General features: G+C 40.4%; 1 protein-coding gene across 1 annotated transcript in view; it reads right to left on the bottom strand.

The window, feature by feature from the left end:
• Nucleotides 1-1,242: 1,242 nt before the first annotated feature.
• LOC145398506 (transmembrane channel-like protein) overlaps nt 1,243-19,117 on the bottom strand; it is a 32,452-nt gene continuing 14,577 nt past the window's right edge. Inside the window, exons 10-21 of the mRNA XM_080271381.1 lie at nt 17,916-18,105; nt 17,168-17,296; nt 16,453-16,787; nt 14,213-15,918; nt 13,688-14,010; nt 11,730-11,899; nt 11,025-11,216; nt 10,345-10,582; nt 6,803-6,891; nt 4,142-4,233; nt 3,005-3,834; nt 1,243-1,779 (exon numbers count right to left, since the gene is read on the bottom strand). Coding sequence (XP_080127507.1) covers nt 1,243-1,779; nt 3,005-3,834; nt 4,142-4,233; nt 6,803-6,891; nt 10,345-10,582; nt 11,025-11,216; nt 11,730-11,899; nt 13,688-14,010; nt 14,213-15,918; nt 16,453-16,787; nt 17,168-17,296; nt 17,916-18,105 — 4,831 coding nt within the window. The remainder of the gene's footprint in view (nt 1,780-3,004; nt 3,835-4,141; nt 4,234-6,802; nt 6,892-10,344; nt 10,583-11,024; nt 11,217-11,729; nt 11,900-13,687; nt 14,011-14,212; nt 15,919-16,452; nt 16,788-17,167; nt 17,297-17,915; nt 18,106-19,117) is intronic.

The raw sequence follows: 19,117 nt of genomic DNA, 5'->3' as shown, positions 1-19,117 counted from the left end.
TAGATGATTCATTTATAACCTTACAGTACATTCATTAAGAACTTTACTAGTACATTCAAGAAATATGCAAAAAAAAAAGAAAAAAGAAAAGAAAATCTTTTAAGGAAGTTAAAAGTTCCAAAGTATAAACATGCTCTGGTAACTACTTAATATGAAAGTGAATAAACAAGGGTTAGATCTAAAACTATGTGGATGAATGGTTACTCTGGAAGTAATAGTCATGAAATGTGCTCTTATGAATTAGTACGACTATCATAAACTGAATATTTTTTATAATTTTTGGGAATCTAGTATACTGTGTGCTACAACATATAATCTAGGACTACAGTTAATATGATAAACTACAGTTAAAAAGTGTTAATGTCTAATCACTACATAAATCCAAAGACATGCTACATTATATACAAACAATGGATACTGATAACCTACATAATAACTTCACATCTTATCCACAGGGAATATCTAAAGCTTTGACTATACTGATTAGAAACAAATCAATGGCTGATATCATTAGCCAAATTACGCTATTCTCCACAATTTTCTCCTTGTCGCACAGCACTGTCAACTGCAAGGGAACATCAGTTCAATGAGATGGATCTGCTTGGCCAGACAGACTGAGACTGCTCAACAACAACAACAACACCTCTGTTGTGGCCTCATGCTCATCTGAACATAAATGTGATGGAATTGCAGGCTGAAGCTACCCTTTTGCAGTCCACCATCCTTTTGGGGATTAGGAGGGGATCTGAGTGACATTTGTACCCTATAACTGTCGGTTGATTACAGTATATTGGTAAAACCAAGTGGTATCCCTCTCCAGCAATGGCCCAGTTATGCAGAAGGAGGGCAGTATTTAAAATCAGCATGCTTTGGTGATTTTTCCATATTGAATTAAAACCTAGTAAAGTCTAGCCCCATGCCCCTATGCTCCTGCGGGTACAATAAATGACTGGATAATTGTGATGAATGACAAAATTGCAGAACATAAGACAAAACCAAACAGTACTGATCACACATGGAATCATTTATCATGGTTGAATGTCCTGCAGAAGGAAAGTCCGATACCCAATGCACCATTTACATAAATGTTTTAACATTCAAACTACCCAGATTTAAGAGTACTACTGTAGAACAAGCAAAATGGACTCTAAAAGACTGGAGGATTCTTAACATATCATATTCTGCACGTTTACACTCATTCCACTGTGACTGATCAGTGAGACATCCCACCTGGCATGGTGCTCATTTCTCCTCCAGTAATGTTGCTTCATCATCTGAGCTCATGATGCTAGATGGCTCCTCCATTGCCAGGTGAATCCAAGATTCTACATTGTCTGCCTCTCTCAGCAAAGTTGTGGTGTCTGAAGACTGATCAAGGGTAGAGGAATGATCTAGGATACAAGGGTCATCAAGATTGGTTTCTGTTGGAGGAGTCCTGTGTCTTGGAGATTCCTTTGGGGCAGTCTTCATTTCAATGGGCTTATGTTTTTCTCTCTCCTCTGATGGTGGTGAAGGTGACATAATGCCCTTGTCTGAGGGAGATGAGGAGGAAATGTTTGTTGATGAAGGTTTCTTGTCAGAGGGAGGAGAAGGAGAAACAGTGGCTGATGGAGGAGTGGTAACAGAGGCAGGGATGACTTCAGAGGGCAGGAGTGGGGTGGTGTCTGAAGTGCTGACTGACTGCTGATCACTGGCCGTGTCCTCAGGGTCCTGAGTTTTGTCCTGTCTTTGAAGTCTGGCCTGCTGTAGGGAGCGCTCCACACTATCCTCCTTGCTGATCTGTTGATAAAGGTATTTCATTAAAGTAACCTGGTTGGTGATTTTTCATCCCAATGCTATCAGTTTTAATCAACTGTCAAATATCTAAACTGATTATAACAGAATGCTGCCAAGGGCCTATTCCAATCTCCTCTCTTATATACTTTAATTTTTTCAGCCAAATCTATCATCAGAGGTGCTTTTATAATCACATCATACTTTCATTCTCCAAACATTCCAAATGTCAATTTATCTACTTTAGTGCTACTCTGCTCCCTCCTGGTGTCTCTCTCACAGGGAGTACTCTACAAATCTCTAGGTTATTCTTTCCTTACCACACTGTTTGTTCTCTCTGACTCTCCCTTTCTCCTTGCCTGCTCTCACTATTTAACTGGTTAACTCTTTTCTTTCTTTTTCACTTGCAATGCCACTCAACTCGCTTGCTTTCTTCAACACAAAATCCATTCCAGTTTTAAAATAACATTTTCTGAGTACCATATACTTTGACTTAAAATCAGTAACTTCATACTATTGCTTCTCATAGGCCATTTACCAAAATCTAAATGCCTTCAGTTTTCCATTTCTCGCATATCACTCTCATCTTAAATGTCAGGACCAACTGCCTAGCCCCGGGCTCCTACGCTCCTCGTGGGGCAACATAGGATTAGATGATCAATGGATGGGTGGATTAATAACTCACAAATTACCTTCTGAAGTTACTTCAGATTCTGACAATAATGCAGCAGCAGCTGCACACAGGCAATGTAATATTCCCCACACATTTCTGTCATGATTCATTCTCACTCCAGCATTTGCTGTTCTCACCTACTGTATATTCCTCATATTACAGTTCCACCTTTGTATATTCTAAATAACCACAATGATAAGACAATCCTTTTTCACTACTACACTTACACCAAAATTGTCACTCAGTCTCCTTCTCACTCACACATGCACTACTAACCATACTGAATGGTTTTTCTGCATCTGATAGATTCCCTCAGATCTTATATACTCTTAACCTCTACAGTACAAAAGTGTGCTCATAAATAATACCTGGTAGTTATCAGAGTAAAATCAAACACTGTTGTACTGAAAGGGTTTTAGGGTTTTAGGGACAGCTGCAAATACTGCATGAAAAAGTGAAGGGTGTAAGCATCAGTATACCAGTCAGGTGACAATAAGTACTGTACATTGTACTGGTAGTTCATTACAGTAGTTTCTGTCATGGAGCCAGTGACAGTACCTTGATGACTGGAATGGTGTGAAGGCTCTGAGAGTCATCTGAGCTGCTGCGGTGGTGACTGGGTTTTGCACTGGCCTTTGGCTGAGTCAGTTCCCGGCTGCTGCGACCCTGGGAGTTGCGCCGTAGATCATCTATTTTTAATATGGGTGGCTCCCGCCTATGACGCGCAGACGTTTTGGCTGATGTGTCTGGTTCTGTGTTGACTCTATGAGGATCAATCTTACCCACAACTCTTGGAGATATGCTCTGCTTGGCTGCCTCCTTTTGGTTCACTACTTCATTGACCTCTTGCTTGTGACTGTCAAGGGGTCTGTACTTCAACTTGCCAGACTGGCTACCAGAACTTCTCCTCCTCTCTCTTGGTGAATCAACATACTGTCTGTGCCCAGATTTCACTTTTGTTGGTGAATCTCTGCAGATGCTTTCATCAGACTGCTTTCTTTCCTGAGGTAGTCTGGAAGACCTGGTCTGGCTCCCCGTTGTTTTATGCCTCACTCGTGATCCTCTTGGTGCACCCATGTCATCTTCATCTCGGCCAGAAGGTGGGTAAGAATTTTTCCTTGACTTTTTCTTGGCATGTGGGCTTTTCGGGGCAATTTCTGAGTCCCTCAGGCCTTTTGCATCCATTAATTCTGCCCCTTTGTCTCTCACCTGTCTAACCACTGGCCCTTCTATGTCTTTCCCAGGCTTTCTTGTTTCTGAGAGTGAGTCATCAAATACTTCTGAATGTCCTAGATCAGTCACGTCATCTGGCCATGGCCCCTCGTCCCGGCACCGCCCTACCTCTCCATTGGCTTGAACCGGAACTCCTTCACTCTCTGGGGATAAAGCTGCACAAGGAAAAAATAGCTTAACATCTAATCTAATACAGTCTAAAAATGATGCCGTGTTTCCTCTTCAGGAATCCCCATACTGGGGTTAACCATGCTACAGTTAATGCTTTCTATGGACAGGAAGTTAAATCAAATGCCAATACTAATGAATTACTTCCCAACAGTTGCTGGTACCTGTTAAGAAAAACAAATCTGATATGTGGAATAAATTTTTTGTAACATTATAACTCTCAGCTTAAGGAAGCCAGATAAGGTACAAATAATCACAGCACTGTATAACTCAATATACCTTAAGACATCATACCTGTAGCTGATTTCTTGAGAGGTTTCTCTGGATCACTGGTGGCATTGAGGCGGAGACGTGGCATGGGTGTCAGCGGCACCACCTTACCCCACCTTACCATCATATAAACACATATCAGAATTATAAATAAAAGAACAATTTCGTTAGAATGACCTTGTGCATGTGATCAAAAATCTATCCTGCATCAGATGATTCACTGTTTCACAATGAGCCTTGCAGCTGTTCACAGTTTTTCTGAAGACAACTATTTCTTAAAGGACAGTGTATTTCATATGTTACATAAAGCTCCATCTTTAGCCTGTACTAATAAAATCACCAGACAAACATATTCATATGAAGTTACTAGAAAATGTTTTTATACATTTCCATTTTCTGCTACAAAAACATTATAATAAACAACTGTAAACGTCCTTTTTTAAATCAAGTGTACGTGCTTGCAAGTCTAAGCCTTGTTCACCTAACAGCATATCTCTATCAGCATCTCTTTCCAATTCAATTTCACCTAACAGTAGTCTTTTAGTGCGACACATCTCTATAAGCATCTCTTTTCAATTCAGTTTCTTAGCTGACATATCTCTGCCATCATCTCTATTCAGTTCATCACCTTGGCTTACCATGCATCCTCCCACCTTCAAACTCATTCATATGTACCCTTTTTAAATCCATTCTTGCTATATAACCATAATATCGAATCACACTCTTCTGCTTCAGCATTCAATAGGCTTTTGTACTCAGTATCTTTCCTGAATCTTTGTTATCCAAATACTCAACCCATATGCCTGTATTTCTAAACAGATTTTATTCCTCTGTTCTCCCTCTTCACACCTTCATGCAGTCCTCTTGCACCCTCTGTACTCAAGTTATGTCAAGGCAGTTATGATATCAACTACTTCCCTAAGCACTCCACTTGCCACTTTTTTTTTTTTCTTTAATGTAAACAGAACATTCAAAATAATTACTTTTTTTCTCATCATCATCATCATCCAGACCTCTTTCCCACTCTAGAGCAGGGTGTTTGCCCAATCCAATAGGCCACGCTTCCATTCACTCATCATTCAAGTCCCCAGAATCCTGGTTCTATCTGATACTTTTTTTCTAGATGGAGAATATGGATTATCTGATGCAATTCTAGTCCTGAATCCTGAAAAAACATACATTCATCATCATTATCATCATCATCCTATCTTTTACCAATCAAAGGATGGGGTGATCAAGAAAAAACCTCATTGAGAGAAAACTATCAAACACCTGCCCAGTTAAATGGACCACACTTACTCACAATTAACCCAGACGTACAGAAATGACAATGATTAGGTGGATGTGCAGTGCGTCCCTGCGTCCAAGGCCTGGAAGGCCTGAGTGTACAATGGAAGAGTTGAGAGGTAGGCTGGCATTGGAGTGTATTGGTATTGTAATGAGGAGAGGTAGATTGAGATGGTTTGGACATGTGGAGAGGATGGGGGATGATAACTGGGTGAGGAAGGTGAGAAGTATTAATTTTGGGGGTGGGGTTATGAGGGGTAGACCGAGAAAGACATGGGACGAGGTCATTAAGTGTGACCTCAGGGTTAAGGGACTGAACAGGGAGGCTGCAATGGATCGTGCAGCGTGGAGAACTGCCATTAGGTGACCAAGGCCGACACATGCAAGCATGTTGGAGCCTTTAAAAACGAAACGAAACGAAACGATCCGGGTGTCATGTATAGATGATCGCCTGGAGACGTCCGGGTAGTATGTATACATGATCTAGTGTTTTGTGGCATTCCTTGAATATTTCGCGGGTAATTACGGTAAACCCTCGATATAACAAACCCCGGTATTGCTAATTTCAGATATGATGATCGGCAATATCACAACAGAATATCCCCCAGATTTTGCAAACAAAGGTCACTAAATGAAGGGGAAGTTTGAGAATCAGCCCACGGTGACAACAACATCCCTTCCTGGCACAGTAGGTGTACTGTAACAGTACTACATTATACTGTATTCTTATTATAGGTATTGTATTTATATGTATAACTTCATACATTATTGTATTTACATGTACAACTTCATAAACCATTGAATTCTCCTCCTGCATGCATCCCAGTCACATTCCAGTTACCTGCATACCTCCATCATGGATATACCTACGCAAGAAGTTTTCCCTGTGTCTGGTGAGATGTCAGCCAGCCTGCCCCAAGGTCGTTGCCATAGTGACCTCACTCCCCTGCTCACACCACATTTCTCAAAATCTACATGAAAACGGTGTTTGTGGTTGACTGCAGTATTCTTAAAGTGTTTTTTTATTGTGGAGGGCTAGTATAAGCCTCACCTGTGCCACGCATATGGACACAGCCACAAAAAAACATGAAAAGCTACCCCACTTCCAAAGGCTTTCACTCTGACTATATGCATTACCAGGACAATCTGAGGCCATCAGCTTGAAGTCAAAGCATTGGTGAGTATTATGACACTTAGTTTTTTATTTTTGGCTACGTATTAGCTGAGATACTACAGTAAAATAAAAATAGTTATTTTCCAGAAATCCCTGGCTGGGGGAAGGGTCTGTGGAAATAAACACCAGATGCCATGGGTTAAAGGTCCAGAAATCCTTACTGCACCCCATTTGCATAAACATCCATACAGAATAAATACATATAAATAATGTTTAAAACTGACCTGGTAGTAGGTGTCTCAGGTCTGTTTTTACCAGAACGAGCATCCTGGGCTTTCCGCTTCTCTGCAGATCGTTCATGACGTAGTTGGTCCTTGGGGGGAACAGACAGAATTAAGATTTAACCTGTTTAACTGTGACTAACAAGGAAAACACCCAACAAACATTCCTCCAGATTGTGATATGCTAATTTAGCTTTCCTAATCCACATTCTTAATTCAGTTCTAAGTATGAACAGACTAGAATAAAGAGATCCTGCCTGGAGGTCTCATGGTCAACTTGGAAAATGAATCTGGGACCACTTAGTTGTGGGATGAGTGATCTAACTACACCACTGTCATCCCAACCCTTCAATACCAGTCTGATAACACTTTCTCAACATTACAGTACTTTATTCAGCTGAGGAGAGACTAACTGGAAGGGTTAAATATTGTGCTAATTACCCTTTTCACCAAGACAGGTCATCCCCAAGTTGAATGGAATCATTTGGTGGTAGCTTAATTAAACTGAAAAACACTGTACATCATTGTGTTGAAGAGTTAAATGTGAAAGTTGCCATTACAATCCTCTGTATGTTGTCCATATTATCACTGCCACCACTGTTATCATACTCTAACCTGAAAAAAAAGGGGGAGGAGGGAGGAAAATATTGCTGAAGTTGCAATGAATAATGCAGAACATGAACACTGACCCACATCAGCGCTGTGATTCTGTTCCTTTACTACTGATTCCCTTATTATTGAGTTCTATATGATGTATTTAGTGCTTTATTTCTGCCGCTGTCATGGCTTTAATCAGTTACAGATGGCACCCTAGTATGGCAATGAAGAGGTTAATTAAGGCTATTTCTAATCTCTTAAGTTTAAAAAGCCTATCCTTAGGGGAATGAAACTGTACTGAGATATGAGGAATAATATAAATGTCATCAGAGAGAGGAGGTTAATGATATCAGCATGATGAAACTAGATAATAATGTATATTAGATAGCTGAGTTATTTAAGGGGATGCTTGTCAATGCTCCATCTTTTCTCGTTTTATTATCAAGCAGCGAGGAGGTACAGTAAATCAGACAAAACTGAACTGGATATAATGCTACTACAGTAAAACCTCAATATAAAGGGCTTCAATAGACCGGAATTCGCTTTTATCGGACTTGAGGAGCTATCGGACTAAATTCCTATCTATCAGAAAAAGTCCGATAAAGCCAGAAGCAGTCCAGACTGCCTGACCACTTCAGCTATGTTCACCACAATAAGGTAAATAAAAGACATGTTTATCAGTGTACAGTACAGTATTATTATATATATTATACCATTTGATTAACCCTTTAACCGCGGGTGTCATTCCAGAATGACATTGCAAAAACTGGACCAAACCGCGGGTGTCATTCTCGAATGTTTGTGAATATTTTGAATACCCCGCGTTTTTTCCGTGCGCCAATCGTTTCAAGGGAGAGTAGCTATTAAGTTCTTTCACTCCAGCCAACCCTCACCTCCCTCCTCCCCCCCCCTGGGGCCCCACCTCCCACCCCCTGGGCCCCCCACCCCGCCCTGGACCAAACACGCATCAGTATCTGTCCAGCTGTGTTAGCGACAACACTGCTGATGTGGAAGTGAAGTGCAGGCAGTTACAGTGCCTTTTACCTGCCTCAGTGAACACAGAGTGGGTGTTTATCGTATGTGCAGTGTTCATATATGTTTATAGTATTATTATCAGAATGAGGTTGGCATTTGGTAATGGTGTGTGAGCGAAAAATAGTGATTACAACACCGCTGATGTGGCAGTGAAGTGCGGGTAATGACAGTGCCTTTTACCTGCCTCAGTGAACACAGAGTGGGTGTTTATCGTATGTGCAGTGTTCATATATGTTTATAGTGTTATTATCAGAATGAGGTTGGCATTTGATAATGGTGTATGAGCGAAGGTAATGGTGTGTGAGCGAAAAATAGTGATTTTAGATCGCTCACTTCTAATGGCACTGCCCATCCAGTGATAGTCAACGAAATCATGAAACCTACATCATTGCAAAGCCAAAGGTTAGTACTTTCTAATGGTACCTTATTTTTCGCTCTAGATTTATTCTGTGCAGAGTTACTGAAAGTGACAGTGATATACAGTGATGCGACAGTGATGTGCTTTACCAATAATTGTATAATGGATAATGTAGTAATAAGGGATATTTTGCCTAGAAAAAAATGTAAATATTGGCCAGTATAATAAGTGATATTGTAATAAGAGAATCTGCGGCACTTGTGTAATTCTGCGGCACTTGTGTAATTCTGTGATGCGACAGTGACGCAATATAGTAATAAGTGCAGTGTAAATATAATGTATATTGCCCAGATTATATGTAAAATAATATTAGAAGTTAGAAATAATGAAAAGATCGCCTGAAACATCAGTGAGCGGGTGACGCCGCAGTGAAGTGAGGCGCAGCCGCAGTGAAGAGAGGGCGCAGCCACAGGGAAGTGCCTTTTACCTACCTCAGTGAACACAGAGTGGGTGTTTATCGTATGTACAGTGTTCATATATGTTTATATTACTATTATGAGAGAGTGGTTGGCATTTGGTACTGGTGTGTGGGGCGTAAAATAGTGATTTTTCACCCCTCACTTCTAACGGCACTGCCCGTCCTGTGGAAGTCAACAAAGTCATGAAACCTACATCAATGGAAAGCTGAAGGTTAGTACTTTCTAATGGTACCTTATTTTTTTCTCTAGCTTTATTCTGTGCAGAGTTATTAAGGTTTAAAGGTTTGTTTACATTTGGCTGAAACCCCCGCGGGAGAGGACAGTCAGACCAAAACAATACCCGCGGTTAAAGGGTTAATGTGGTGAAGTTATAACACAGTACTGTACCGTAAAGGTAGTCAAAACAGTTTAAAAACTGTTCATGCGATCCAGACTAATGTCTGATATATCGAAAAAAGTCTGGGTTAGCAGGGGGAAGTCCAGATGTCGCTTTTATTGGAATTTCGCATTTTTCGGAACGGTTTGGGCCCCAATTAGTCCATTATAGTGAGGTCTTACTGTACGTGTATAGTTGTGGACATAAATATCAGTAAACTTCATTATGGTCAATAACAAGGCAGTAAGTGATGACTTTCAAAACACAGGAATACCATCTTCAGAGTTCAGCTTTCAGAATATTATGTGACCAATAGACTAAAACACGTATCCTACTATATCAATATCTTTGTTCACAATTGTACTATCATACGTCTGTTAACATTTCTTTGCCAGTTATGGTGATGGAAGAATTTACAGGAACAATTTTTATGTCACTGTAATATGAAGCACATAACAAAAGGAGGTATGACAAAGAACAATACTGTACCCTTTGATATTCAGGTAGGAATGAGAAGTATAGAACACTGGATACAATGCTAGCAGGGAACTGTTGGTAAATGTTGCTTGTGGGAGTAAATATCTCTCCCTATGCTAGTTTCAACCAAAAACAAGAAAATGAAAAACAAATTAATACACAACTTATGAGATAAATTAAGGCTGAAGAGACACAAATAAAGCTGACTGAACACATGGCTCACCCTAAGATCACTATTAGCTTCCCTCAGTGCAGTGGTGAGAGAAACTAGGTAGTAGATGATCAGGATTAGTAGTAGGCCAGCTGGGATGACAACACCAGGGGAAGAGATATAATCAATAACCGGGTGAAGGGAGGAGGGAAGGCCACCAATGAGGGTCGACGTGGCATACTGGTAGATCTTAGGCCAGTCACTGAATGGACCACAGTGCCATGATGGTTCCAGTGCCACCACTGCATACCTGGGGACGGATTTGATAATTATAAAAGCCAAACCCATATTACTCTCTTAAACAATAGGGTGGCATGAAGCAAGAGACTCTTTGATATGGAGACAATAAATACTGTACAGCTTCCATTAACTCATACACCCTAACAATGGCCTTTTCTAATTATTCTTGCTATCTTCTGATGATTTTATTTCAGCTGAAGACTGACTTTTTGAATTAGTTGTGTTAAATCTCTAGACCTTATGAACACCTTTGATATGAAGGGCCTTTCCTAAGTCAAATACAGCAATATTGTCTGGTAGTAACAAGAGTACACTAAAAAGGATGTCACTTGGATTCAAGGAGTTAAAACTTTTACTACTAGAACACTCTCCTATGCTCAACCAAGTGACTAACAGTAGCAAGAATAAAACATAAAAAGACCACCATATCAATAAAGCTCAAGTAAACTCACCCGACAGGCAATGTGCAGAGGAAGAGCATAGTGAGGAGGAACATGAGATAAAAGTTGTTGTTGTTGGAGGCTTTGAACACTGTCTCAGGGGGCACATTGGAAGTCACCACCGCCCAAGACCGCACATACAGCAGGATCACTAGCTTCACTGTGTTTAAGGCAGGTAGGCCAGGTGCAAAGAACATACCCATCCTATTGGCAAATATGAAAAAGAATTGATGTAAGAATGACTCAAGACTGTTGATCCTAAGTTTGGCTCCTGAATAATTATGAAAGGCAGTTGATTTTAAGTTTCTTTGTAAATCTGGTCTTGAGTAGTTATACAAGAGGCAGCTGATCATACATTTGTGAATCCAACCACTGAATATTTACAAAAGACTGATCATGGTAAGTTTATTTATGAAACCGACCCTTGAAGTTACATGATGCAGTTGATCTTAGGCTTATATGTGAATCAGGCCTTATACTGTACTATAAGTCTGTTTGTGATTCCAGCCCTTGAATAGTCACAAGGGGGACCCAACTATAAGTTTTTGTATTTGGCCTTTAAATAATTAAAAGATGTAACTGATCTTATGTTGTTTGCATATCTGACCACTGAATAATTACAAGAGGCAGTTAATTATATGTTTCTTTGTGAATCCAGCCCCTGAATACTGTAGCTGCAAGAGGCAGTTCTCCCTGTGAATCGCCCTCGAGTCTTACCAGATCATGCCCTGGTTGTTTACAAGATGCAGGATGTTCTCTGCAATGGAGAAGTCTGGGTAGCCTGGGAACTTCTTCTCAAGATCCCAGCAGCACCAGTTGCCATTAAACAATCGCACCACCACTGCTCGCACATATTCACCAAACACAATGGCTCCCACTGTCATAACCTTTCATTGGGATGGAAAGAACACATCACAAAAATGTCTTGCTTTTCAGTTTTACTAAAAAAGCCAATGAATTTCACTAACATTGCCACTCCATTTCACTAGCAAAGCCAGTCAGTCATACTGACAAAGCCACCCACTTTCACTAACACAGTTACTCAGTTTCATTGACAAAGTCACACATGGACACACAAGTATACTGAGACAATTAATCAGATGCTATATTTCATGAACAACACACACAAAAGATAATCACTGCATACTTCATCATCATCCTAGCCCCACTCCACTGTAAAAAAACAAAAAATGATGGGAGTAACAGTTCATCAAGACACCAAGGTGGAATTACAATCTAGAATAATGTCTTGAGACCTGGAATTGTGATCTAAAACATGGCATGTATTAATAATATCTAAGTTAAAAATCTCAGTAACATGTTTCAAATGTTACAGCTAGCAGATTCCTCATATGATTGGTATGATTTATTGGGGAAACTGGCAATCAGCTCCACAGGTGACAGTGGAATGTTAACAGGCAATATTTTTGTAATTCATAATGAACTTTGTGTAAAAAGGAAAAATAAGTAAGGGCAACAAATAGCAGTGGTACGTGGGGGGTGCTCACCATCCACTCACTCGATGTAGTGTTGCTCTTGGGTGACTGCCCTTTCCTCTCTTCCTTCCTTCTTTCCTTCCTTCATTTTCTGTGTTTCTTTCCTTGATTCTTTCCTCTTCCTTCTGTCAACAGGTGACTCTACACTGAGTGACAAGCCAAATGGTTTCCTGTACACCAGGAAACCATTTATTATGCCGGGTGGTAACCATATAACCAAATTATGGCACCCAGTGGTTTAGTGAGTAATTAAGGCACTCCACCTAGATTGAGTCTGTGTAGGTTTATATCCAAGGGATGGTTGGGGTTTATTCCTCACATAATGCCACTCAGGAATGTGAGAGGCTGGTCACTCTCATCTTAAATGTTAGGACCAACTTTCCTAGCCCCGGGCTCCTACACTCCTCGTGGGGTAACAGAGGATTAGATGATAAACAAACAATAAAACAAAATAGTGATGACTTACTACACTTCATTTGTGGTTGCATTAATTTTCACCTTCCCTCACTTTTTTACAAAAACAGACAAAAATGGCAACAACAATGCACTGACTAACTATTTTTCACCTTCCCTAACTATGTACATATAGTTCTTTCACCTTAACATGACAGATATTTTCATTCATTTCCAGCTTCATTTCCTGAAGCTTGATGGCAGAATAAAACAATTTTATGGCTCTATATCCCTTCCATAGCACTGCCTCATGACAAGAATTATGTTTTTATGTTACCAGCAATCTGTTGTGACCATTCAGCATTCAAGATGAAGAAACATTCATTTTATGCCCGACTTTCTTTTCTTTACCTTGGTTCTTACCTCAACCTCACCTACTTTCTTCCTATCTTTGTAAACTTCTGCCTTTTCCATCAAGACATCTGTCAAATTTGCTTCTTAACTCTTATCCTTTCTACTAACTTCTCCACCTCCATTCTACTTCCTCCTAAGCCTGTATACTCCAAAATTCACAACTTCATCCATACAAATGATACTGTAAACTGTGAGAAACTGTTAAATCAGCCTTATTGGTAGAATAATAGGCTATAACAACAGAACTTGAATAGTAAACATTTCTGCAATTTTTTGTGAACCTGGTAACAAATAATAATAACAAATAACATAAAACAACCAGTAGGCTACATATGGCAACATATGGCATTACAAGAACTGAATATAACTCACCAGATCCATGACAGTCAGCTTAACTATCTCTTGTCCAAACATGGTCTCCCAACACAATTTCCTTAGCCGCTCTCTCTTTTCTGGCCCCAGAAGGCTGGCCCACTTCTCAGGGTTGTCCTTCATTGGCTGCACCAAGAAAGAGGAATCTTCAGAGGATGGGCAAGACATGAGGGTTGTGCTTTCATATTCAAATGTTGTCTGTGGTTCCATGGTATCCTCCCAAAGTGGTGGGGTTATGGAGGGAGGCACAGCTGAGGTGAAATGCGACGCTGACGAGGCTGACGTTACACTTGATGTTGGGGCTGCTGTCATATCAATGGGTCCTGGAAAGGATTTTGTATTAAATATTACCATGACTTTTTCTTACAGCATTTTCTATCACATGACAGTACAATACAAAGCTGTATGTATTTAAGTCTTTCTGAACCACAGTCAGATTACACATGCCATTTAGGTTCTGTATACAAGTACAGAGTGCTACACTGTGTTCTCATGCTAATTTAAATATCCATTCCAGACACTCACCATCACACACAGTAACAACACAATCATATTCTTCTTCTCCCACAGCTCCCTCACCATCCTCAGCTATATTTCTCTGGTCATCAGCAGCAGTCACATTCACTGCTTCAACATCAGTTGTAGATATAACAAGGACTTCATCATCAGTCATATTTCCAGACTCAGCTTCAGCTGTAGATAAACCAAGTGGTTCAGTTGTATGTTCATCATAATTCCAGCTACCTGTGCGCTCTGTGGTACTTACATTTTGATATTCTGTGACAATACCTAGCAGTGCATTCCAGAAGTGCTCCAAGCTGCGAGATGTTATGTTAGGAGGATCATGTGGAGCTGGTGTGAAGTACTTAATCACCTCCTCACTGACAGTGTTGTTAGTAGTAATATTAGTCACACCTCCTGCATCTTCTGATTCATCTACTTCCTCTACTTCAGCTGATGTAGAAATCAGTGGAGGGTCTTCTAGAATGGCAGTGTTATCTATGCTGCCAATTCCCAAACCTCGGTGATCATCGTAATCAACAACACGTTTGACACGATCACTGCCATGCAGAAATTTTCCTTCATTGTGGAGGTTCTGATCATTTTGACTTTCATTTTTGTCAAAGGCTGCTGTATTTGGAAAGTTATTAGTCTCCTGGTCTGTAACACTGTTCTTACCATTATAATCCCAAATTTCTGTCACTGTTCTTTTCCTTCTCTTAACCTGAATATCCTTCAGCTGGAACTCCACTGGGTATGACACAAAGTCAGCATTTCTTTTCTCTATTCTCCTTTCAGACTCCTCACCTCCCACACTGCTATCAATAACATGCTCATCTCCATTTTTATCTATGTCATCAGGAATAAAATGGTGGACTGATTCACGTGCTGAGTTTCCATCAAGAACAGGGACAGGAGTTGTGGAATACCGGTCTTCCACATTCACTGACGCCGCTGAATATTTATACTCGTTAGCATCAGTAACATTATCTGACATCATGGAACTGACTGTGCTGGTCATTATCTTTAATTCCTCAAGGTTTTTTGTGGAAGGTTCACTTAGATTCTCGGACATCAAAATAGATGTCATGTTTGGCTGAGATTCATCAATCAAGCTTAAATCTTTCTCCATGGAAACATTTTTATAATCTAATGTTTCGTTACTGATAGCAGTATTTTCTCCCATCAACTCTGATTCATTTGATGGTACAGTAGCCGTAATATATGCAAACGGCAAAGTGTTGTTCCTGACCTCGGCTACTGTGTTTAATGGCCACCCTTTTTCTTCAAAGTCCGTGTTGTTGTCAATGTGAGGACTGCCTGTAGTGTGCATTTTAAGTGTGGTGCTATTTGAAGGAGGCAAGGTGGTAATACTATCATCTATGTAATATACCGGCTCATAATTGTGGACATTATCCCCATCAAAATCTTCACCATAAACAGCAGCATGCCAGTTTTCTTCACCTGGAACTGGAGTGTCTACAGAATTAGGTGAGTTAACTGTAGTACTGGAGACAGCTGGATTGATCAGTAGGGTGACAGGAAAGGTGGCAGGGGTAAGTGGGTCCAAAAGAGGCGAAGCAGTTGAGGAATTAGACAGCGGTGAGACAGAGGTGAGAGGATAAGAGTGTGGTAATGACTGCGTAGAAGTAAGGCACGGTGCTGGGATACGGTAGCAGCCTGGAGGAGGTGATGACTGTAGACGTGGGTCTGCCTTGGATATTGGTAAGCTGAAAAAAATGAGGGAACTCTATAAACAGACAGTACTACAAATTATAACAATAATATCACAGTACAGTAGTTTCAATAATCAATAAATAGACTATCTATCTATCTATCTATTGTCAGACGCCATAATCCCGCAAGTGGTGACCATTTGACTTTGAGTTATTTGTTTTACGGGGAGGGACACCAACCCTCCACCAACCCACTTGTTGACACGTAGGGAGCACGTATGGTTTGGTTATATGGTTACCACCCAGCGTTGTAAATGGTTTCCTGACTTACAGGAAACCATTTGGCTTGTCACTCAATATAAAGTCACCTGTAATGGAAAGAAAAGCAATAAGAAGTGACTCGAAAGATGGGAGAAATAAGAATAAAGGAGGGCATTACTACAAATTATAAAAATATTACTACTGTAGGTACAGTAATGGATATTAGAAATACAAACAGCATTATTACATCAATAATTGTTGGATGGGACATGACTATTCTACCAGAATGTACATGGCATACATACAAAATATCAAAACAGTTCATACCTGGTGAAGGCAGCAGCTGTGACAACTGATCCTAGAGTAGAACTGAAGCCAATGTCTGAGAGATTTTGGGTCAAAGATGGCAAAGAGACTGTCAGGTCAGTCCATGAGAGATTAAAACCAGGTAGGGATGAGTTAGATAAATCACTCAAACTGATGTTGTAATCATCAGTAACAGTGAAACCATATTCATCAGTAAGAGAGGCATTGCTGAGGGAGAGGAGAGATAAATCTGTTGTGTTGTAGGTAGATGTAAAGGAGGTCGGGGAGGATGTAAGCGATGTCCAACTCTCCTTAAGCACTGTCACATTTGCCTTCATATTCTTTAGCTCAACAGTCTGAAATTTATTACAGTTACATTATTTACTGGAGATTCAGGGGCTGATGAGAGAGAAAATTATTATGTGAAAACAAAGCCAAACACCTTTTCCCATTAACCCCAATAGTATGAACATATTTATTTCACTCCATTCTTGTTACCAACAAATTACTATATTCAACTTTTGAGACATGAGGGACTGAATGGGTTAAAAGAAACTCTCATAACCCCTTCAATATGAGGCACATTTCCTGGGCTGAAAAAAAAAAGATTATCTGGTGTGACAGGAATACAACAAATAGTATGTCATCATACTGACAGAACTTAATCTAGTTCATCATCATCATCATCATCATCATCAACAACAGTAACAACAACAACAACCCATTCCTTACCCACCATGTCATTTACTTTCGAGAAAAGAGCCAAGATGAGCGTGTAGAGATTGAGAAGATTGAGTGCCATGATACGAGCCAGCTGCCATTGTAGCTGGTTCCTCGGGTGGCGCTGCTCCAATAAACCTACCAGCTGAGGGAGGAGGCCAAAAGAAGTGTTGCTTATACTCAAACTCAATTCATCATCATCATCATCATCATCATCATCATCATCATCATCATAATTCCAATCCCTACCAGCACAGGACCAAGGAGTGTTGCCTCTACCCAGTCATCACCATCATCATCATCATCATCATAATTCCAATACATACCAGCACAGGGAGAAAGACCATAAGAAGTGTTGCCTCTACCCAAACATCATCATCATCATCATCATCATCATCATCACCATCATTACCATCATAATTCCAATACCTACCAGCACAGGGAGAAAGACCATAAGAAGCATTGCCTCTACCCAAACATCATCATCATCATCATCATCAATTTATTTACATCATGGAGAAACTTTTTGAACTGGACAAATTAGATTCAGCTTTTCTTAACCCCCTTCACTGTTACAGGGTTCTTATAAACTGAACTAAATTGTCTCACAATGGAAAGAAATAAAATGAGAAGTGCATCATACAAAAAAAAAAAAAAAAAAAAGGACTCACATCAAAGGGTTTTGAGTAGATGAATGAGACATCAAGAAATTTTGCAAGATGAATGAGACAAAAGTGAATATGAATAATATGAATAATACTCACATCAAAGAATTTAGGGTAGATGAATGAGATAACATTAAGGATGAGGGTTAGTTCATTCTGTCGCCACCAGGAGGAATTTGGTCCAGCACCTTCTTGGCGATGCACCAACAACACAACAGCATAAACACTCCCAGCCACCAGCAGCATCACCAAGAGGTGAGCCAGCACTCTTCTCCCCCGCAGCTTCCAACTGCAAGTGGAATGACCTTAATTCATTGTTACAGGAGGTGTAAAAGTCAAAAACATCTATATAAAGGCACATACTACCAATGTCATTCTGACATTTTATCCTCACTTGATCCTAAGTGGCAGAATGTGAGCAATAAACACCAACTATCCATTCATCCATCCATCCATCTATCATCCAATCCTATGTTGCCCCATGAGAAGCGTAGGAGCCCAGGGCTTGGCAAGTTTGTCCTGACATTTAAGATGAGAGTAACCAGTCTCGCTCATCCCTGAGTGGCATGATGTGAGCAATAAACCCTAACCACCCCACCCCTTGGATATAAACCTGAACTGGCTCAATCCGACTGGAGCACCTTAATTACTCACTAAACTACCAGGTGCCATAATTTGGTTATATGGTTACTACCAAGCATAGTAAATGGTTTCCTGGTGTACACAAAACCATTTGACTTGTCACTCAGCATTGAGTCACCCACAAGCAGAAGGAAGAGGAAGGAATGAAGGAAAGAAAGACAGAAGAGAGATTCTAAAGTCACCTGCAGGCAGAAGGAAGAGGAAACAATGAAGAAAAGCAAGATAGAAGAGGAATGAAGGAAGAAAGGAAAGGAAGGGGCAGACACCTGAAGCAGCACTACATCAAGTGAGTGGGTGGTGAGCACCCGCACCTACCACATTCCTTTGGATGTAAATCCGTACAGACTCAATCTGGGTGAAGCACCTTAACCCACTAAACCACCAGGTGTCATTTGCTTATATGGTCACCACCCAGATTGGTTTCCTGGTTGATATGGAATAATTCGGCTTGTCAGTCAGCGTAGCTACCTAATGGCAGCACTGCACTGAACGAGTGGATGATGGGCACCTCCACCTACCACCAACAACGAACCATTTACATCCCACATAGTTTACCTCACTTTCTCACACACTAGTGTATTTACCACATACATTCACCCTGGCTCACCATGCCTCCTCCCACATTCAACTCACTGATGCAACAGAAAAAATGAAGGTAG

The sequence above is a fragment of the Coenobita brevimanus genome, chromosome 45 (assembly GCF_032717465.1).
Source record: "Coenobita brevimanus isolate Jiangsu-jjx chromosome 45, ASM3271746v2, whole genome shotgun sequence".
In the NCBI taxonomy this organism is placed as follows: Eukaryota; Metazoa; Arthropoda; class Malacostraca; order Decapoda; family Coenobitidae; genus Coenobita; species Coenobita brevimanus.
Note: the sequence above shows the minus strand (reverse complement) of the source record. Positions and strands in the feature narration are given on the sequence as shown.